At 34.8% G+C, this 22631-nt stretch overlaps 3 protein-coding genes and 1 pseudogene across 9 annotated transcripts; 2 read left to right on the top strand and 2 right to left on the bottom strand.

Moving 5' to 3' along the window:
• Positions 1-6063: 6063 nt before the first annotated feature.
• On the top strand, positions 6064-8486 carry LOC110721438 (40S ribosomal protein S18). Its single transcript, XM_021900588.1, has 4 exons — positions 6064-6214; positions 6345-6505; positions 7778-7966; positions 8119-8486. Exons 1-4 carry the CDS (start codon positions 6212-6214, stop codon positions 8222-8224), a joined length of 459 nt encoding a protein of 152 aa, XP_021756280.1. The 5' UTR covers positions 6064-6211; the 3' UTR covers positions 8225-8486.
• A 1615-nt stretch (positions 8487-10101) lies between these two features.
• On the top strand, positions 10102-12395 carry LOC110721437 (annotated as a pseudogene).
• Positions 12396-13457: 1062 nt separating this feature from the next.
• Positions 13458-15563, bottom strand: LOC110721264 (pentatricopeptide repeat-containing protein At3g50420-like). Its single transcript, XM_021900406.1, has one exon. The coding sequence runs from the start codon at positions 15561-15563 to the stop codon at positions 13458-13460; it is 2106 nt and encodes a 701-aa protein (XP_021756098.1).
• A 580-nt stretch (positions 15564-16143) lies between these two features.
• On the bottom strand, positions 16144-22583 carry LOC110721436 (tRNA 2'-phosphotransferase 1-like). 7 transcript variants are annotated; one of them, XM_021900580.1, is made up of 11 exons: positions 22188-22583; positions 21947-22042; positions 21193-21232; positions 20597-20762; positions 20214-20336; positions 19898-20045; positions 18981-19070; positions 17221-17275; positions 17003-17125; positions 16656-16712; positions 16144-16521 (listed from the first exon to the last, which is right to left on the bottom strand). In XM_021900580.1, exons 2-11 carry the CDS (start codon positions 22022-22024, stop codon positions 16391-16393), a joined length of 1011 nt encoding a protein of 336 aa, XP_021756272.1. In that variant the 5' UTR covers positions 22025-22042; positions 22188-22583; the 3' UTR covers positions 16144-16390. The 7 variants fall into 7 exon arrangements, with proteins under 7 accessions (XP_021756272.1, XP_021756274.1, XP_021756273.1 ...); XM_021900582.1 differs by having other exon boundaries at positions 21947-22013; positions 22188-22580; XM_021900581.1 differs by having other exon boundaries at positions 21947-22017; positions 22188-22579.
• Between the last annotated feature and the right edge of the window lie 48 nt (positions 22584-22631).

The raw sequence follows: 22631 nt of genomic DNA, 5'->3' as shown, positions 1-22631 counted from the left end.
AATAATGGAGTTCAAAGCTTTTACATTATAGTCTAAAAAATTCGAATATTTTAGATATTTTTTAGTAAGAATTTGAACCCATAGCTTATGAGGTTGAGTTAAAATTTTCCAACCTAGTTTAGCCATAAAGGATAAATTCCATCTCTTTAGATCCCTAATGCCAGACCACCTTTGGCCATAGGATCACAAATCACGTTCCAATTAGTTCTAGGGATATATCTAGAACGATTGACACGATTCCAAAGGAAAATAATCTTTGAGAACACTACAAGGAAGAATATTAGTTTGCATAGCAAAACCAGATATGAGTTTAAACATATTTTATAAGAGTGTATCTTTCGGCCATGTTAAAAGTTTAGCTTGCCAATTTCTGATTTTAGAGCAAGTCTTATCCAATAAAGGAAAATAATCTCTACGACTCAAACGTTTGTGAGAGATAATAATACCAAGATACTTACCAAAAGAAGTAGTATCGGTGATATTACAAATTTCACAAATTGACCTTCTTACATTATGGTTCATTTTCTTGGGAAAGATAGCAGAGGATTTCTGAATATTAATAGATAGACCTGAAATGTTCTTAAAAAGATCAAGAGTATTCATCATAACTTGAATATTAGAAATAGAAGCCTTTCCAAAAAGGAAAACATCATCAGCGTAAAAAAGATGAGAAATATTAATATCCTTTGCAATTTTCATAGGCTTCCAATCCCCTTGATTAACTTTTTGTTGAATCATAGAAGAAAGGCGGTCAAAACACAAAACAAAAATATAAGGTGATAGATGTGAACAAATACAACTTAGAATCAGATTAACAAGATTAGAGGGAAGATTAATACTAAGGAGAGTATCCTTAATAAAGCTTCACTCTAGACTATCAAAAGCTTTTGAAAGATCAATCTTCAAAGCTAAAACATTTGCATGTTTTGAAGCTTTATTGAAGTGATGACAAACTTCTTTAATAATGATGACATTTTCTTCTATAGATCTATTAGGGATAAAGCTGGATTGAAAAGGACTAATGAGGTCATTCATAATAGGTTTGAGATGATTTGAAATACATTTTGTAAGAATTTTATAAATGGAATTGCAAAGGCAATAGGTCTAAAATCTTTCATATTAGAAGGATGATCACATTTTGGAATTAGGGAAATATAGGAATCATTAATGGAATTTAGGATACAACCCTTAATAAACATTCATAAATGAAATTTTTAATTGAACAACCAATTGTATTCTAATTCTTCTGATAAAAAATAGGCTGGAGCCCATCTGGGCCCGGAGATTTGATGGGGTCCATTTGAAAAAGGGCAAGTTTTACTTCCTCCAAAGAAGGAGGCAGACCTAGGTCACCCATAAGTGAATGATCCAAGACTTTCGGGAAAGAATTATTATTAAAAAGAGAAACAACAGTGGCAACAGAATTAAAGACAGATATATAATAATCCCTGGCCATATTCTTAAGAGTGTCTACATCAGTGATCCAACTCCCATCTTCACCCTTCAAAGATAAAATTTTTCCCCTAGATTTCTTGATGTTAGCTATCAAGTGAAAATATTTAGTATTACAATTAGCATTCTTCCTCCAATTCATACCAGATTTTTGCGCCCAAATGATTCTTTCTATTTTATAAATATTATTAAGCTCAGATAGAAGATCCTTTTCCAATTGAATAAGAAAAGACGAATATTTAATAGATAAAGCGATTTGAATACCATTAATTATAGCAACTAATCTCCTTTTTTTGTTAGTTATGTTACCAAAAACATCAAGATTCTAGTGTTTTATGTTGTTATTGAATTTTTTCCTTCCTTTAATGAAATCATAATCTTGTCTACTCCAATCATCAACAAAAAAATTCCTAAAGTCAGGATGTTCCAACTAGGCAGCTTTGCATCTAAAGGGGTAAATGCCATATCCATGATTATCAAATAAAGAGAGCAGGATCGGGTTATGATCCGAATAAGTACGTGCAAGATGGAATACCTGAGTGTTAAGAAAAGTGTTCAGCCAAGCCGGATTTCCTAGTGCCCTGTCCAGACGTTCCCGAATCAACTCTAATCCCTCCCTTGCATTATGCCAAGTATAGGGGTTACCAGAGAAACCCAGATCAACCAAGCAAGCAGCATCCGCAAGGCGATTTAAATCATTGCATTGAGACTGTCTGAATCTTGAGCCTCCTGATTTTTCTGAAGGATTAGTAACTTCATTTAAATCCCCTAGAAAGAGCCAAGGAGTATCATCAGGAGGTAAAGTGGCCTGCAACTCATTCCATAACCTATGCCTTTCTGCAGGTGAAGAAGGAGCATGCACAACCGTAAGGAGAACGTCCTTTGGTTCCGGACTGAATTTGAACAAGGCATGAAAATAGTTTTTGGAATGTCCTTCCACATAATCAATAAGAGTAACAGAATCTTTATAGAGTAGCCAAATACCACCCCTGAGCCCATTTGGTTTGATAAAATTGTAGTGATCGAAACCAAGAAGTTTAGAAACTTCAGCAGCACGAGTTCCATCACTCTTGGTCTCTAGAAGAATGAAAACACTTGGCTTATGAGCCGCAATGATTTCCCATGCATGGGGAATAAAGTCGTTCTTGGAAGCACCCCTAACATTCCACATTATGATCTTCATATCTAAATCTGGATAAACAGGAGCAGAGTGGTCTATGGCTAACAGGGAATCAATTTTATCCTAATCCCTCCATGCCTGAGCTCGATCCATCAGGACCACATCTGACATCTTCAACGGAATTACCATTGAATTCAATTCCCTTATCGTGTTTATTGTCTCCCAGAAATTGACCTCTATTTGAAGTCCCACCACTTATTTTCTTATCATGAACATTTTCATATGGTGTTCTGGATTTTCTAGGGCTCGCTGTTTTCCGATTGAAGAAAGATGACCTTGGGGTTTTGAGGTGGAGGGATGAGATTGTGAGGAGGGTAATTCGGCCACGCAACTTGCTGTTTGAACCATGGTCGAGGCTGCTGATTCTGATTGGGTGGAATTAAGGGTTGTGGTGATTGATTGTTCATCATTTTTGTAATTTGAAGGAGAGTATTTTGGAGGTATTACCATTGCTAAATTGTTGGCATTGAGGCTAGAGATATAAAGGCTTCCATTTAAGAATAGGGCTTGGGAATTCTGGTTTATATGTTCATCACAGTGTCAATCTCTGAGATAAGATATAGCTGATATCTTAAGGCATTAGATTACTAATTAAGAATAGGTTACAAGTCTTGCAACTTAATATTAATTATGGCAGTTAGAGTAATTGACATAGAGATCTTTTAGAAGCTAGCTAGAATATTAGTCTTTAGAGTATGCCGGTGCTGAAACATTTTTTTTCTCTCTACATTCACATTCTTCTTAATACATAGTTTAAATGTAGAATGAATTTACTAGCTAGGAAAGATACGTTAGGATCACATTAGTGTTCTTTACATGTTATTACCCATTTTTTTTCTTTTTTTTTTCAGGTGAAGGCCAAGAATTATTTTACAAGGCGGACGCGCTTATATATTGATCAAATAAGCATGCAACATGGACAAATTGTGGCATTATAACTTATAAGATGTGTGACTTTTATGGTATAGTCTTCATTTAAGTGTCAATCACCTCCTTTTGAGTTTGGACTGCATATTGTCTATGGACTATGGTATCTTGTATCCTCAGCATGCTTAAGTGCTTCTAGAGTTCTAGCCTAGGAGTCAACTGATTTTTTGTCTATTGCCTTATTGTTGACATAAAATTAGATTCTTGCTTTCTTCACCCAAAAAAAAAAAAAAAAAAAAAAACAAAAAAGAAGTACTTGGATTGGCAAAGTAAAAACTTATGTAAAGACAGAATTCGATGCCAAATATTTTTTTTTTCCCATAAATTCCATATCCCTTGTAACACTGTTATCATAGCTGTATTGTTGATTTGTCATTCATTCCCATTTTGTTCAACGTATGTTAGAGCTGCATGACAGTGCTTAGTTTCCTCTTAAGTCCAGAGGTTGTTGAACTAATATGGGCAATAAAATTAAAGGTCATGTTCTGGAATAGGGGAAGGTGAACATGTTGAGAGTAGGCTATTGGCTCCCATAAATCAATATAATTCATATGTATCCAATATTAAAACCGACGATATCTAAAAATGACCCACAAGTTTACTAATTATAATTTACTACTCTTTTAATATCAATCATTACAAAAATAACACTACACTGACCAATTTGCTATGACCACATAAACATAAAGTCATAAACCATATAGTTTACCATTACATTGTTTCTATGAGTTACACTACAATCATGGAATACATAAAAGAATAAACCAAATAAACAATCATTACTCAAAGCCATGCGACCCGAACAACGCAAACAAAAAACATCGAAATCAAGACGTCATTTCAACTATTAGGGCAACTAGTATGTTTAAATATGTGTTTGTGATTTTTGTAATTTGTACAATGTCTTCCACATTCAAAAATACTTTGTTTTGGGTATTCCATCTATTATGAAATTGACACACTCTAATAGAAATTAAAGCAATCAATTAAAGTATTCTAGACATGTCAGATTAAGACGTCTCAGATTAAATTTAGATCAAGTAATGTAGGTTAAATTTAGCCTCCAAATTGGTTCGATTTTGGGTCTAGTCAAGTTAGATTTGAGTTTATGTTTTGTCCATCCGAGTGTAGTTCAACTTCAATTCAATTCAAATTTAGGTTGGGTTCGATTTTCGATTCAGGTTGTATCAAGTCGGGTTTGTGACGAGGTCATGGCTAGTAAATTCGAGTTCGAGTTAGGTTTTTTTTTTTTTTTTTTAAAAAAGGTTTGTGTTGGTTAATTCTCTCCGATAGGATAATATGTAAATCGAGTCATTCTTGATTTTTGGCCAAGTTTAAGTCAAATCAATATTTGCCTATTCAAGTTGAACTTAGATAATTATGCATCTCATATTCAAATCAAGTAGACATGCCAATTGGGTTGGTCGGGTCAGATCGGGTTCAGGCCGGGTCATAGGTCATTTTGGGTCTGGTCAACCATAACTCAAAGTTTCGAATTCGGGTCAACCTAACGAGTTTAAAGCAATTATTTTAATTTAATTTAATTTATAGAAATTTATGATTTTTCAAACTTACTTTGCTATTTGTAGCCCAATATACATGAATTAGAAGAAACATGCTTACCAAAAGGAATTTGTAGCCCAATCTGAACTTCACTTACTAATGATCCACAATGACCTTTCGGTAAATCAAACATATCAATTCTGTTAGATGTGGAAACACACATTTTGATCATACATAAGCGACACTTTAAATATGAATGCATAGTGAAATAGAAATGAAAAGGTTTTTCAATGGTGGGTTTTTGAACAATTAACTTCCCTTGAGAAAAAAAATACTGATCTTGGTTTACCACTTCTCTATTTATATTTTTGAAAGAAAATGAACTAACACTATTGTAAATTTGTTAAGGCTATTTTCTATTGACAGAGGACTAATAAAAACCTTTTTAATTTAAATCTATAGTTAGTTAATATATCAAAAATTTATTTTCTTGAATAGGCATGATTAGGGGATTAGGATGAAAGAGATGTTGAAGAAATGTTTGATTGAATTTCTGTTTTAATATTATTATTTTTTTTCTTTTATACAATTAGGGGATTGGGATGGAAGAGATATATGATTTTTCTTTTATACTTAATAAAAAAAAATAATTTTAAAATTTTTTGTGCCCTTCCAACTTCCTGTTTTAAAATAATAGTATTAATATTCTTACCAATATTATTTTTAGCCATTACATGCATACTACGGAGTACATAATATAAATCGTCACCAAACACATCAACTAGCCTCCTTTTTTTTTTTTTTTTTTTTTTTTGGATAATTAGTTAATTACAATAGGACAAGTCATTGCTTGAAATAAGGATATTACGAGTAATATCATCCAAGCCCAATGTGTATATGTATATTAAAGCCCAACCTATTACAACCTATCCCAAAAAAATAATAAGCCAAACCCATATTCAATAAAAAGCCAAACCCATAATCCGAACTACGTCGTTCGTTAACTCTACTAGGGTTTTGGCATCATAAAACCATAACCCTAAAAATTCACAGATATAATCTCACTTCTGCATTTTTGGCCTCCACCACCAAAGTGAGAGAGAGAAAGTAGCCGCTTCGGAGCTTCATACTTTAAATCAATCTGCAAAAATGGTGCGATCTCTTACTTTCTTTCTCCTATTTCTTCAATACTTTGATATAATTTCTTAATTTTGTGATTTAATCTGTATTTTACTTTGATTAATTGATTTGGGGTTTAATTTTTTGTTAAATTTATGAACAGTCTTTGGTGGCGAATGAAGATTTCCAGCACATTCTGCGTTTGTTGAACACCAACGTTGATGGGAAGCAGAAGATCATGTTTGCCATGACTTCTATCAAGGGTATTGGTCGTCGTTACGCCAACATTTGCTGCAAGAAGGCTGACATCGACATGAACAAAAGGTATAATCTTTGTGGGTTTTAATTCGTGGTTTTAATTTTATTGATGTATTTATCTTATGATTTTATGATGTTTATTTTATGGGTTTTGTTTTGATTTCTGGGTACTTCATTTTTTAGGGTAATTGTTTATGTTTTGTGCTTATCTGTTGGCTTAATTATTCTTAGTTTTGTGGTTGTGATTCAGTTAAATAAATAGTTTATTTGATACCCAGTGGTTTTGGACTTTTGTAAATTTGATTTAATTGGATGCATTATGGTTTAAAATTTGCCAATATTTTGTTTGGAACTTAGATTATCGAGTGTGATTAAGATGCATGTTCTATAATTGAGCTGGGTTAATTGTTATTGGTGATTTCTAGTTTCCGAGAACTGTTCGGATTTTAGGTTTTCAGATTTTGAGAATTGATACTAGTTAACACTTAACAGTGTATTGCAATGTTGATTGAGTGTGTTTAGTGTTAAATTTCCTGTTGTTAACATCTGTTTGTTTGCTGTGCCATGAATGTTTTGCTAAAATGAGTTTGTTTAATGTTATAGAAATATGTTCATTTAATTGGCTTTATACATGACCAATGTTAGTTTTAAATTGTTAATGCATGTGTGTGATATATGAGTGTTTTTTAGAGAATTCTATCCAAGTTTTTGATTGATAGTTAGTTGAATCCCATTTCTAATCTGAATCGGTCTATTTTGAGATTTTAGCATGTAATTTTGTATTAGTCACCACACTTCAGTAGTACTTTTTCCCATCAAATCCTTAATGATTGGTCTATTGCCATGGGTACATTGAACATTTAGACTTGACATGTATGTCAATGTAGAGCTATCAATATCAGCAATTATATATTAGTATAAATTTTGAAAGGTTTTTTTTTTTGGAAAATATAAAAAAGATAAGACTTAACGTGTTTCATACCACCATATATAATAGCAAGAAAATACAGTCAAAGTGAAGTGTGAATAGTTCATAGAATTAAATCGTTGCTAGTAATTTGGGACAGAGGGAGTACTTGCATATTATTGATAAATTTGATGGTTTCCTGTATGCTGTTTACCTGTATGCGGTATTGGTTTTGGGGTTGGGTTTCAACCTGTGGTTTTGAAAGTTTTCCATTCCGGGTTGTTTAAATTATACCTCTGTTTACTTGTTTTGACACTATGCCTTCTTATATTTGGTAGAATTTCTTTTTGTGCAAGAACTGTTAGTTTAAAATCACTTGTAGTTGTTTTCTTAGTTGGAAGTTTGCCTTAATATCTAAAATTTCGTTGCAGGGCTGGTGAGCTGACCACCACAGAGCTAGACAATTTGATGACAGTTGTCGCTAACCCTAGGCAATTCAAGGTCCCAGACTGGTTCCTCAATAGGCAGAAGGACTACAAGGATGGCCGATACAGCCAGGTTGTTTCTAATCAGCTTGACATGAAACTCAGGGATGATCTTGAGCGTCTTAAAAAAATCAGGTGTGTAGTTGTTTTTGTATATGATCTTTGCTTCACACTACTCCATACTGCCAAAGTTTGTAATATTGATGCTGTACTATAATTTGGTCAATCCCTTGAACTAATATTGGTTACTGCTGGCTTTGTTGACTGTTGAATGTTGTCTTTGACAGGAATCACCGTGGTCTCCGTCATTACTGGGGTTTGAGGGTTCGTGGGCAACACACCAAGACTACTGGACGTAGGGGAAAGACTGTTGGTGTCTCAAAGAAGCGTTAAGGATTTGTCTTTGTTTCTCTATGCATGTTTCATCACAAAAATGTCTTCTGTTTTCTTGGATGAAAGCCTAGTAAAAGATTGACTAAGTAATGCTTTTTGGCCAATTCAGGCATTTTATGTTATTTTTGTAGATCATAGCTTCCGACTCTTGATGCTTTATTTGAGAGTATATGGTTGCAGACTTCGTGTTAGTAGTGAGGAAAATATTTGATGGATTTATTTTAAAATGAGTTCAAACTGCCTTAATTTTTATGTTTTGTTAGATCAATTATTACATCAAGTCTTGAATATTGTTCTGCTTCATAAGAATTGATAGACTACTTGCCTTTTGTTACTTGGGTGGTTGTGTTGGTGTTGGATTTATCCAAGCTCTCAAAATGTTGGTTTGGAATTATATAAATATACGAAGTATAATGCATTAATGCACACTAGTTGGGAATTTAATGAATGATTTTTGGGATCTGGAAGCCTATAGATTTGGCTCCATGAACTCAAACTCAATGTGCATTCCTACGAAACACTAGGGATTAGTTACTACGGAGTACATGATTTTGTAGATGGGTAAATTACTATATTGAATCTTGAGATTTTCTACTTATTTCATGAAGTTATTGCTTATTCTTGTTAGATTCAAACCACATTGTATATTAGTATATCACCTTGTTAATTGAGACACATTTGTCAAATACTCAGTGGATAGTTTTTTTTTCTCATACAATGTGGTCAATAATTAGTCTAACTGGTAGTGTGGTACATATGATCAGATTGAAATATTCAAATTGAACCTTCAAATCTGACAAGGTGAAGAGAGCAAGAGCTAAGAACTCCCTTATGTTTATTGAATTAGGTTTTTTCTCAATGTTATCTGTTAATTCAACCTTTCAGCAAGTTGCAAAATTGTAATGTACAGCTCAATGAGTAACAACTAAAGGACGTAATGCTATATAATGTACGAGTAATTATTTGCATATTCCTGTTTGTTTAACTTTTTCAGTTTTCATTGTTAGGAAAAAAAACTGTCATTGTAATTTTTTTTAAGAGTTGGACAATCGATCTCTTTTTCTCTTTTTTTTTTTTATTTTATTTTTTATTTTATTTTTTTATTCTTTTTTATAAGAAATTCGAGACAAGATTATATTAAATCAATATCGCCAAAATCGTAAGGCTTTGGGGAAAAGGACCTAAACAATCACACCCCCTAAATTGTGTATCTAGTAGCTCTAGTTTTGATGCCCGAGACAATCGACGTATCATCACTTTCCAAATGAACCTTCGAGTCGATTAAGTACTCTCCAAGTATATTTTGATTAGAAAACAAATAAGGTGATACTCTCATTGTAATTTTGTAGGGATTCAAAATTAAACAAATTAATTTATAAATATCGATTTTGAAATATCATCAAAGAATTTTAATTATAAGAAATGAATTTTATGTAGCAAAGAATAATAGGTTGTTTTTCATGGCATGATTATAGGATACGTTTCATTTAAGATTGTTCCAAATAAAATTCTCATTTCTTCACCAATAATTTTACGACATATAATCACCACTAATACCTTTGATTATTTTTTGAAAGACTATTACCTTTAATTATATTTTAGTAAAAAATTAATATGAGGAAGTATATATTTGAGACAATTTAACAAGACCCCACTTGACTATACTTTTTAACATATAAATCACAAAAAACTGTAAAAGAACGAAGTGAGATTAAAGTAAATTTTCCAGAGACTCATAATCTGGGAGTAGTACATGATTTTATTAATTTTATAAAATATTTACAATGTTCAAGTATTTTTTTTTTTTGAAAGTTTAGTATAATATACAAGTATAAATGTGTAAAATAAACTTAAAATAATAAATAAATAAATAAATATTTGAATTAGGTTTTGTACCTCTGCAATTGCACACCCTTCAGGCCTTCACTACTGAACAAGATTTGCAAACCGCTTTGCTGTTCCTGTAAACCGCTCTCCATTTTCTCCGGTAAGTGCCCTCGTTCACTCTTCATAATTCTCTCTCTTTACTTTTCTATAATTATAAAATATTCAACGGTCTTCGAATCGAATTAATGTTTATTGAAGTATTCTAATCATTTAGATTAAATGATTTAATTTCAGTTTGTATGCGATTAGTTGATGATTGTTTATTGTCCCCAAATCATTTTGGGACTAAGGCTTTGTTGTTGTTGTTGTTGATGATTGTTTATAGTTCAATTCCAGTTATTTTATTGAGTTACTAGTTGATGGGTTTTTATGAAATCATCTTTGTTGAAGTTCTAATTTATGCTTGGCTAGTTTTTAATCTTTTTGTAAGAATTATGCAATGTGGGATGTGATTTTGCGGGCAAAAGTTTGGTCCTTTTTATGAATAATCTATGATTAGTAGACATTTTCACTTACCAATGATCATTATCTTCTTACTTATTAGGTTTTTTATTTGAATTTATGTTTTGCTTTGTTGTTTGTAAGTTTGCCAGTTCAATGGATTAAGGTTGAGGTTCCGTTATCGCCTTTTCCGGGTTGTGTGTGTTGCTATCACTCTGAATTTGACTGTAAAGATGAGAACAGTTGGGTATAAGAGGTGTAAAAGCATGAAGCATTAAATCTTGAGGGTTTGAAGTGTATGGAAGGAGTGTTTGTCTAGTGCCTTGCCATTGCTCTTCGATTGTGTGTATGCATTTGCAGAATTTGATAGCAATCGAAGGTGTTATTCGTAATTTCGTGAGATAAACAAAACTGTACACCCTAACAAGCTTTGGGTATTGCTATGGGATCATTATCATTTTGGTTTATTATTTCTTTGTGAGACTGCTACTTGTTTGCTTCATTTGTTTTTGTATGTTTGAAGGCTTGAAGCCATTCTAACTCAAAGTTATACTGCAGGATATACATTTATTTTTGTCTTCTGTCATAACAGATGGGAGGACACAGACCACCCAGGAAGCAGAAGAATCACCGCTGCCAGCGAGGTCAACCGAGCTCCAGCGGTGACCCCTCTATGGAGGGCAGGTCTCTCCCATCTGAATATGACTTAGACCAAGAGAGTGAACAACCTACTCCTGCAGTTCAGCTTGCTATGTGGGATTTTGGACAATGTGATGCAAAAAGGTGTACAGGACGGAAGCTGGCTAGGTTTAATTTGTTAAAAGAATTGCGTGTGAATGCTGGGTTTGGGGGCATCGTCTTGAGCCCTGTTGGAACTCACTGTGTATCTAGAGAAGACTATCCTTTGATCAAGCAGAGAGGATTGGCTGTCGTGGACTGCTCATGGCACCGATTGACTGATGTTCCTTTTGCAAAACTCCGTTGTACTGCTCCTCGGTTATTACCATGGTTGGTAGCAGCAAATCCGGTGAATTATGGCAGGCCATGTGAGCTATCTTGTGTAGAAGCATTAGCTGCTGCACTGCTGATCTGTGGTGAAGAGGAGACTGCACATTTGTTGCTGGGGAAGTTCAAGTGGGGCCATGCATTCTTGTCACTTAATAAGGAACTCCTTAAAGCTTATTCTGAATGCAAAGATAGTGCTGAGATAATTTCAGCTCAGAATGCTTGGATATCCAAACAACAAAACCCACAGGCCTCTAATATCCTACAAGATGAAGAAGACAAAGATGAAGCATTGAGTGACGAAGAAGCCGATTCTCATGATTCTGATGATGGGCTCCCGCCACTTGAAAGGAATTTTAATCATTTGAAGTTAGAGGAGGCTGAAGAGGAAAGTGAATCAGAGGAGAGTGAAGAGTAAGGTAGCTTAGGAGGCTACAACTTTGTCTGTTAATTAAGATTAACCACGAATGAAACTTTTCTATAACATGCTGCTGCTGACCTGCTGATCTATAACATGCTGGCTTGCTGCTGCTGACCTGCTGTAGTCTACAGGTGAATTGATCTCAGTAGAAGGCCCGGGGCCTCAGGCAGATGTACTGTTTTGCGGGCATTTGATCTCTGGTAGTTTGGTTATCTCGGCTCACATGATTTACAAATCGATCTATAATTGTGTAAGTTCGGTTCATGGATATTTGAGGATTTAGTTTATGTATTAATGTACCATGGGGCATTGAGCTTAGTTTTTCATGTGTAACATAGTCTGGAATCTAGTATGCGTATAGGCTTAACTTATTATATTTTATAAGAAATAAAAATGACTGGTTGGCATTTCCTTGTACTTGATTTCCATGTTTAACGAATTTCCGCCTTTAAAAATCACTGGTTATGCGATTGTATCATTGAATTGTTACCAGAATGGCTCGCCACCATTAGTCACTTGTAGGTACCTAATACTGCATACAAAGCAATATGTGATGACATTATCAACATTTACTTGTACTACTCTCCAAATATTGGACAAGGAGAAGGGGGAGGATTAAAACTTGGGAAACATGGCAATAATATGAAAACAATCATTTGTTAGCAATGAAATTTATAGTGTGTATAGTAAGAAATCAGAGGTCAGTTGAAGACTTGCAGAAGCTGCTTTTTTATATATCATCACAGATTCCAGATTTTTTTGGAGTAGCAGTGATTCTATTAATTTAGAACTCAGGTCAGGATACCTTATAAGCAATGTTTTAGTAAAGCGGATGCTAGCTCTGGTATACAAGATCAACAACTATGTCTTAAGATGGTTACATAAAAATAGTCACCTGGAATTACATCTCTGAAAGAGAACCCAACTGGAACCCATTTAGGGTGCACAGTGCACTGAAGTTATCATTTGTTGTAGTCTACATTTTGTAACGATGTTTCTTTATCACGGCAAACCATCTTATTAGGCTATTAGCTTATGATTTGTGCCATATATCAATGGCTGCAGCAAGAATGAGCAACCTCATAATGAATTACATAGATTTGGCCACTATATTGCAGTATTGTTGGACATGGTACAATATACAGGTGTCAGGATCAGACTTGGGGAATTTTTGCATGACCAATAGAGGGTGAAAAGAACCGAAAATCCTCTTTTACTTTGTTCTTTCCAGATACATGGCAAGTCATAAGTTTCAAATACTCTTTACTGAAATTTTCGGTGTCCAACATGAAATACTTGGGATAGATCGAAGAGTCCAGGTAGCATAACTGTTGTGAACGTGTGATGCTTTGTCTTTGATATTATATTTCTCCAAATCAAACTATTGTATCTGCGACATGCTTGTTAAACCCTCAGGGCCCTTTGATACCTAAATCTTAACAATTCTATGCCTGCATAGTAGACGAGGATCCTTATGCATTATATTAATATACCATCAATATCTTGCCGTAACATCATATTTCCTTGCAGTACCTTTAGCTGAGCCTTTACTTCTTCAATCTTTGGGTGTGATTGATCACCTGATGAGAAAACTTCCAAGCTTTTCACTGTCTCAACCCAGCTCAATCCTGGATCCTTTTCCAACATCATACCTCTTATCCTTTTCCTGACTTCCATGACACCATCCCAACTCCCCACAGAAGCATATAGATTTGAAAGTAAAGTATGAGTTGCACTATCTTGTGCATCAAGTTGTAAAGTTTCCCTCGCAGCATGAAGTCCCATAGACAAATTTTTGTTAGAAACAGCAGAACTCAGCACAGTTCTCCACAATGCAAGATGATCCTTGCCAAAATCTGACTCATGGATAATTTCCACCGCCTCTTCTAGCAACCCTGCTCGACTGAGCAAACTTACCATACAAGCATAGTGCTTAAACCCTGGATATAGTCCCTTGTCCTTCATGTAACTCCACAAGCGTTTCCCTCTCTCAACTAAACCACAGTGGCTGCAAGCAGAGAGTAACGAAATAAATGTCACTTGATCTGGTTTCAGACCATGAATTAGAAACTCATCAAACAGTTTTATTGCCTCCTCAGCCTTCCCATGGTGACTGTAGCTGCCTATCATCGAGTTCCAACATTTCAAATCAGGGTATTTGATCTCAGCAAATATTGACTTGGCAGCTTGCAGGTCACCATTTTTGGCGTATGCATTGATCAGACTTCCACATACTGCCATCTCAGAATCACAACCAGTTTTCATGGCCAAAGAATGAAGCATTTCACCTTGATTCAAAGTTGCAAGATCAGCACATGCACTCAAAGCACTACTTAGAGAAAAGTCATCAATTTTATAACCCTGTTGCCACATATCATAGAAAAATTTGATTGCATTTGTACTATCTTCAACTTTAGAGTAACCGGAAATCATTTCAGTCCACAGAACCACATCTTTATTTGAGATTGTGTGGAAAACCCCTTCAGCAGATTCAACTTTTCCATGTCCAAAATACATGGAAATCAGTGGACTCCCAACAAACACACTGTTATCCAAACCATATACTATGACCTGTGCATGGAGGGGTTCCCCATAGTATAAAATTGGGCACTCTTGAACGGCAGAGATCAAAGCTGCAAAAGTATATTCATCTGCTTTACGACCAGCACGATGCTGCAGTTGAACAAATAGAACCATAGCTCTCTCGCCTTCTCCTTTCTCTGCATACCCTGCCATCATCGAGTTCCATGACACAATATCCGGATCCTGCATTCCTTCAAATAAATGGAATGCAGATTGGGTGTCGCCACAACTGGAGTACATGTCAATCAATGTATTCTGCAAGGGCAAATCTAGGAACACGCCAGTCAAAATAACTTGTGCATGAGCAAGTCGACCAAAAGAATAATCACTTAATCTTGCACAGGCATTCAGTACCATTGAAAACGTAAACTCCGTTGGGATTGCACCAGTCCTCAACATCTTTCTAAATAAACATAACCCTTCTGCCATCCTATTATTTTTCACATACCCTGATATAATACAATTCCAAGTGTACTCATCTTGGATAAGCACATTTCCAAACACTTGATTCACAGAACTTAAATCCCCAAAATTAGAAAAGAAACAAATCAAAGCAGTCTGAACCTGCACATCAAACAACTGACCGGACTTAACAATCAAGCAATGAAGAGCTAACCCATGTAACTGGTCTCGAGCAGCAGAAGCCGACTGCAATAGGCTTATAAACGTTGCCCCATTTGGTGTAAAACATTGAAACCTCATCTGGGAAAACAATCTAAAAGCATAAGAACCCGAATCAAGATGACGGGCAAAGGCCGAAATGATGGAATTATAAGTGATGAAGTTTCTTTGAGGCATTTTGTCGAACACAAGGCGGGCATCAAAGACCGAGCCGCATTTGGCATACATGGAAAGGATGTTGTTATGGAGGAATGGTTTATGGTAAGTGAATGGTGTAGAGGATGTTAAGATGAGGGCATGGAGTTTCTGGGCTTTCTTAAGTGAAGTAATGGTGGTGCATTTTTGTAGGAGAGAGATTGTAAAAGAAGTAGCTTCATTCATTTGTGAATTACAGGTTTGTGGGTAAACTGCAAGTTCAAGTTTTGAGTGCTTGTAATTTAAGATTTAACCAAAACAAATTGGTTTTTTTGCCCGCCAAAAGTCGTTACAGCAAGGGTGTTAAATACTAACTGTTAAAGACTTATAGAGGCTATTTGTCGTAGTAGCATACTTGTTCCGTTTTTCAATAACTTTTAAGACTTAAAGAGGTCATTTCTAGTAGCAGCATACTTCTTTTGCTTCTTCATAATGTTTAAGACTAGGCCGTTTGTTGTAGTAGCATACTTGTTCGGTTTCTTAATAAGAGACTTACAGTTAATACTTAAAGAATAAAGTGGCCATTTGTTGTAATTGCATAGTTGGAGTACTACGCATGTTTTTACAATGGAGCAAAAGTGATTAAAAATTTCATCACTCCTCAAATTAGATAATGTCTTTTGTTCATATTTGAAATATTTTTAAGAAACGAAAAAGTTAAAATAGGAAGTACAATAAAGAGCACAGGAGTATAATCCTCGAATAAAATTGGTACAATAACTACTAACCACCTGTGTTGAAACTTGAAATGGCCTAAGAGATTCAGTTTAGAAATCAGTATTTGATATTGCTTATAAAACAAAAATCAGCTTAATAGCAGAATTTACATTTACATAATACACCGGATCATGTCAATTTCACATAACCCCATTAATACTACCTCTGTCCCTATTTAAATCAGATTGTTTTGTGAGTCACAAAGTCCAACGTGGACATGTTGATGAAGAGAGTGCTTGTCTACGGATCCAACTATAATAAGGGTACATAGGAAGTAATACATTTGTCTAAATAATTTAAACTTGGAAAGACACCGGGTTTCTTTTAGGCCATGACTCGATTTTCTGGAAATATTTAGCAGGGACAACGCCATCAAAGCCTTCTGTCAGTATTACCCCATTTTCAGACTTGTAAAACTTCATTCCATCTGCCAAGGTAAGAAATGGTGAAACAAATTGCATCAGATTTGGTCGGGGGGTCTACGTTGTCACTAACTATTACTTTCGACAAGCTATGAGCAGCAGAGTTATAGATATAAAATACTGAAACCTGGAAGTGTACCTTCCATTGCTTTCGTGGTGTCTATGAAGATTATCAAGTTAACATCACGCCTAAAACCTGGAAAATGGCCCAAAACACATCATTGTAGATTCATGACAAGAATACGAGGAATTTTTAACATATCACCATTGATCACATTAGTAACTATGTTATAAATTTACAGAATTTGTCATGTACAATATAATAATATATGGATAACAATACTGCTCACAGTGTGGTGAGAGAATTATGAGAAATAAAACAGTAAAAGAAACATGCAGAAGATTGCAAATCTTAATGGTCCACAGGAAATCACAAAAGACATTAAAAAACTGATCAGGAAACCTCTCCATATACAGTATACATACCACTTTTTACTTCTCCATCTGTTGGTAAGCCACATGCAAAGTGAACGTGCAACCTGCTCATTCGCTTCAGACCAGATGCAAGAATAGATTGAAGAAACCTCTTATATGTACCATGAACACAAACTACATATGAACGAAATTTCTAAGAGTTATCATCTAAACAGAGTAATTTGCCAGCAAGCAATATGGAGATCTGAGTCCTTAAGCGCAGTGCATACCAGGGATCTCTTCAGCAGAAAGGATCGGCTTCAATAAACTCTCACTCTCTACAGACTGAATAACCAAAGAGAGAAATAACAGTGAAGCAGATGTTACGGAAAAGAGTTCATCAAGAAACATCTATTGTTTTTAGAAAGAAAATAAAACGACAAAGCACTAGGTGGATTTTCCCCAAGCTCCAAAGACTACTCCCTAAAAACCTCACATGGAATTGGAAAGCCAAGGGTCATGGCCATATTGCTTTTGCCAATGCCCATGGGTAAAAAAGCTTGAAACAAGTTCGGATGGCGATACCTGAAAACCTAATTTTTATAGATTTGCCTCACGTTCCCATAAATTACATAGCAAATAACCAAAGGGCCATTTTGCACACAAATTTTAGCCTCAATCTCCCTATTCAAAAATAAAATAAAATCAAAATAAAAATAAAAAATCAAAATCAAACCCGATTCATCATATTCTCCCCTCTCCCCCAAACACCAAGTATTTCCAATCATTCCATTCCCCTTTATTGCTATATATCCTCATGGACCAGGCCAAATGTTCTCAACTTTAACATACTACCTTCCCCATTCTTATGCCCACAAGTGCAACACACTATATTCCTCACTCCAACTGCCAATTTATTTCCCAGTGAGAATGCCCCAATCATCTGCTGACCTTAAGTCACAGTAAAGCTGATGGCATTTTCACCACCATAATAACCAGAAAGGACACAATAACAGCATATTTAAAAGTGTATATGAATCTCTGTCAGCTAACCATAACAATGGTGAGCCGTAAATGGTTAAATTTGACCAGCAAGACTCCAAATTAAGATCCTTCATGGTCAATTCTACTACCAAAGGAGCGCCCTGGGAGCTGAACTAATGAGACAGGGAGCTAGTACGAAACTTGTGCACTAAAAGCTATAAATAATTAGATTTGACCAGCAAGGCTCCAGATTAAGAGCTTCATGATCAATTCTACTACCAAAGGAGCACTTGGGAACTGAACTAATGAGACAGAGAGTTAGTAGGAAGCTTGTGCACTACGAAGGACATCAATTCTAAACAGCATGATGAGGATAGAATTGTTAGCGGAGGGGACTGTGGGGTGGGAAAGGTAGGAGACCTAGGAGTGAGTTGACCAGAAGGGATATTGAGAGGGAACAAGAAAAAAAAGGTTGTCAACAAGATAAAGATGAAATTGTCGGCGATGGGTTCAACAGAAGACGCCATAATGAGGGTGATGAGAAAGGGACACTTGCCTTGAGGGATTAAGGAGATTTTATTCCTGACCACATCACCGACAAAATCCAAAAAAATAAATAAATAAATAAAAATAAAAAAGCATACAATTGCCCTCCCAATCAAACATATTCCGTAAATTAGGGGTTTCCTTTCCTTTTCCCTTCTTTATCTGTCTCTCCTATTTTAACCAAACAAAGCCATACTAGGAATAAAGAATATGTAGCATGGCAATGCAAAAAAGATTGTTACTTCCATTTTGAATTCACGAAATAATTATTTATTTCCACCTATAATTGTATATCTTCCACTTTAAATTAAAAAAATCCTCCATTATTTCCAAGATGAGTCAAGTCTATTTAAATTAGCTTATGAACTGAACTAAAGTAGAATCCAACAATCTAGGTCTTCTCCATTAGTCCAGAGCATTGAAAAGATCAGGAAACGAAACTTGATATTGACTCATGGAGCAGTTCTTGACAATTTTTTCTAGATTAATACACAATAATAGTACTACAAAAATAGCTAACCTTTACAGTATGACCTTGGTTTGCGCGTATCCACAGTTCTCCATCCTCTTCCAAAAGGCCAAGCCTCTGCTTATTGTCTATCCTTACAGCCTGAAAAATATGCAGATCAGTGTCAAAGTGTACTGAGAACAAAAGAACTAAAAGAACTAAAAGAATCAATGCCAAAGACATAAGTATGAGCTATTATAAGAATATAATAAAATAAAGCCTTGAATTTATTTGCATGTTTTTACAGAGCCAAGAAAATAAAAGCCCCAAATTACTTCTATTCTTAGATTCTAAAATAGAACCTACTCAAATAGCTTGTTGGGTTTCAAATTGGCAAAGTTTTTGGTAAATTGTACTCCGTAATACATATGTACTTGTATCAAATTTGGATAAAAAAAAAGTAGTCTAATAAAAGGAAATACAATGTCTAAAAATGTATCATATTATACCTATTGCTTGTCTTTTTTTTCTTTTGGAAAAGTAATGAGTTAATTTCATTACTTGATCGAAAAGGGGAGGGGAGAGATTGGAAATACTTGGGGTTTGGGGGAGAGAAATTGAATATACGAAGTATAATGATAAAAAGTTGATCTTTCAAAATCTTTTCACATCAGCACAATTTATAGAAATGAATACATCAGACTTCTGGTCATAAATAAGTGGTAGGAAGGCACAAAAATTGAAGGGGAAAGATTCAAGGACACTTATAAAAGATAAACTAGAAAAATATGTCTATGATGGTTGATCATATGAAATGCTCAATGAAAAAAAGTGGAAATGAAGAAAATTGTGAATTGTGCTTAAGGATTAAATGAAATACGGAAACACAGCAGAACTATAATCCAATCATAAAATTTGTATAAACTATCAACTTATTTTACACAATTGGGTGATCATCAATGCGTGAGAAAAAAAGCAATGGGACTTACTTCTCTAATTTCATCAATAGAATGTGAGCTTAATGGGATATTTGACCTTGTTTTCATGTTCAGCTTTAATAAATCTTGAAGCTTGACATATCCATCACTACGCATGTCCAAATTCAGCTCCGTCGCATTATGTCTCAATATACGTACCCTAATAAACACAAAATGCTTGATTATGTTTCCAAATCCAATACAAAAACAACAAAATGTTAACGGTCTTGAGCCTTATGAAAAAGGGTTGCAATGTTTATAAGGAAAAAAAAGTCTTCATAACGCAAAGGAAATAATGTATAAACAAAAAAGGTTGCGTAGTACTTACAACAGTCTACCAAGAGTATCAATTCTATCTGAAGTACCAGTAGGAGCACCACGACCACGACCACGACCTCTTGATCCACCACGATTGCCTCTCGTATCTCCATGCTCTCTTCCTCCAGCTAAACTGCAGATTACAAAACACAATAACACAAAATTTAAAATAAGAATTTTTAGACCTATAAAAATGATCTGAATTATTAATAAAAAATCTTTATCAATACAATAATTGGTTCTCAATTCCTAATATACAAATCGATTAATAATCAATTAATCATTGGGTACATGACTTAAACTAACAAAAGTAAATGTAATTCAAATCATTGTTCTACTTAGCATATTTATCAATCAACTTCAAACATAAACATAGAGGATAAAGAGATATACCTCGGTAAATCGCGAGCAAAAGACGAGAAGGAAAAGCTACTGCTTTCCCTACCTCCATCCATTGTAAGGAGAGAGAATTGTCGCGGAGGAAGAAGACGAAGAAAAATTGGGTAATTGATAGCCTTTGATGCTATTGTTACCGGCAATCTTCGGAGCATTAATGTTCCTATAGAAGGGAGTCATAGATTAAGAATTAAGACCATACATTCATACTACATAGAAGTCATAGTATAACACAGTACTAATTCAACATTTTATACACTAGAAATTCCATACCCATATAATTAATCAACAAATTTTCAAAAATAATAGTCTTTACTAACCAGCATATAATCAATAACACAAACCCAATTGAATTATATTAGAAAAAGTAGGTTTAAGAACACTAAATTGAAGTTGCAATTTAATAAAAGCTTACAATATGAACTAATGATCAACATAACTACATTGATTGAGTAAATGAAATTTCAATGATTCCCCATATAATCCTAGTTCATCATATTATTCAATTAATTGCATCAATTGAAACTAGAGTGTATAGTGAATTAAACAAAATTAAAAATTTAGAAAACAGACATGAAAGATTAGGGGCATACTGTAAGGCGATGGGCGGCGTAGACGGCGGGGGGAAGGCGCCTATGATGTATGCGAACAACAACCAATAATAGGAATTAAGGAAGAGCAATTTATTTCTGCAATTAATCCATTGTTTGGTGATTTAAGGGAATTTATAAGGATTGAACCTTTTTTTTTCACTTGCTTAGTTGCTTCCCATCAAACGAACTCTCCTCTAACTTTGGGTTCTTTGGTTCACAAAATTTAGGTACTCTATATGAGGTATTGGTTTAGACTTTAGAATAGAGTGAATAGAGTGATTTCCCAGAATAATGTAATAACACAAACTAATTCCTTATATGCATTGGTTTAAAAATTATTTCCCACGATATCGTCCACGCAGTCTCGGTTTCAAGGTTTGATATTTGCAAGTATAAAACCGCTAACATTGTTGGCGGTTTTAACTGCTATAGAACCTCTAATGTTAGCGGTTCTATGCATAAAACCTATAATGGTATTAGGGGTTCTTTATGTAGAATCAGTGACGGATCTTGAAACCTTTTCTTTCGGGGGCCAATAATGTCTTCAAGGAAATTCAACCCAGGTTTCTATCATCAATCAGGCTTACACAGCAAGTTTTAGTGTAAAAATATTCAGCAATCAAGCCACAAACAACTATACACGTCTATACTGTATTTTCTCTATGAAAACATGCCTTTCAACCCATACATGATACATTAATTGATTAATTATTAATACATACATATAATTGAAAACTTACATTAGAAATCTTACTTGGCTGTTAAAGGTTGGAGGTTGCTTGATCATAATAAGGAAAAATGCAATCAACCCGGCAGCTTTCCTTCCTATCATCAATTATAACATTAAAATCTGAAAATTAGGGTTAACAATTGGGGATTTCAAATTGGGGATTTTGAATGGATTAACAAGACATACTAAATTAATTAATTAATTAAATCAATAATTTCAATGTATAGTATAAAACATTAAGAGATTTCAGATTTAAAAGACATACTGGATTGAGGGTCGAAGGTCGAACGGAAAGCGTAAGCAAAGAACAAGACACTGACGCAGGCAGGCAGCGACGGTGACTCGGTGAGGCTGGGCGGCTGCCGGCTGGCGACTGTGGTGACTGGTGAGGACGGTGAGTCGGTGAGGTTCTGCCGTACTGAGGTCGATCTAACTGGACGAGCACCACTGCACTAGAAATCGATTCCTGAGGTTTTATTCTTTTCAAGGTTTCTTTCTTTCGTTCCAGCTTTCAGAAGTTCAGATTTTTCCTTTTTTTTTTTTTTAAATTGGGCCTTAAATTTTTTTTTTCCAAAACTTATCTGGGGCCAAGCCCACTGAAGCCCCTTTAAAGGTCCGTCAGTGTGTAGAATCACTAATACCACTAGTAGTTCTACATAATTTGGTTGTGAAAGCTAAAGTAAACATGCATAGAACCTCTAATGGATAT

This window comes from Chenopodium quinoa, unplaced genomic scaffold (genome assembly GCF_001683475.1).
Source record: "Chenopodium quinoa cultivar QQ74 unplaced genomic scaffold, ASM168347v1, whole genome shotgun sequence".
Classification (NCBI taxonomy): Eukaryota; Viridiplantae; Streptophyta; class Magnoliopsida; order Caryophyllales; family Amaranthaceae; genus Chenopodium; species Chenopodium quinoa.
The sequence above is the reverse complement of the archived record's forward strand: the minus strand, read 5'-3'. Positions and strand labels throughout refer to the sequence as shown.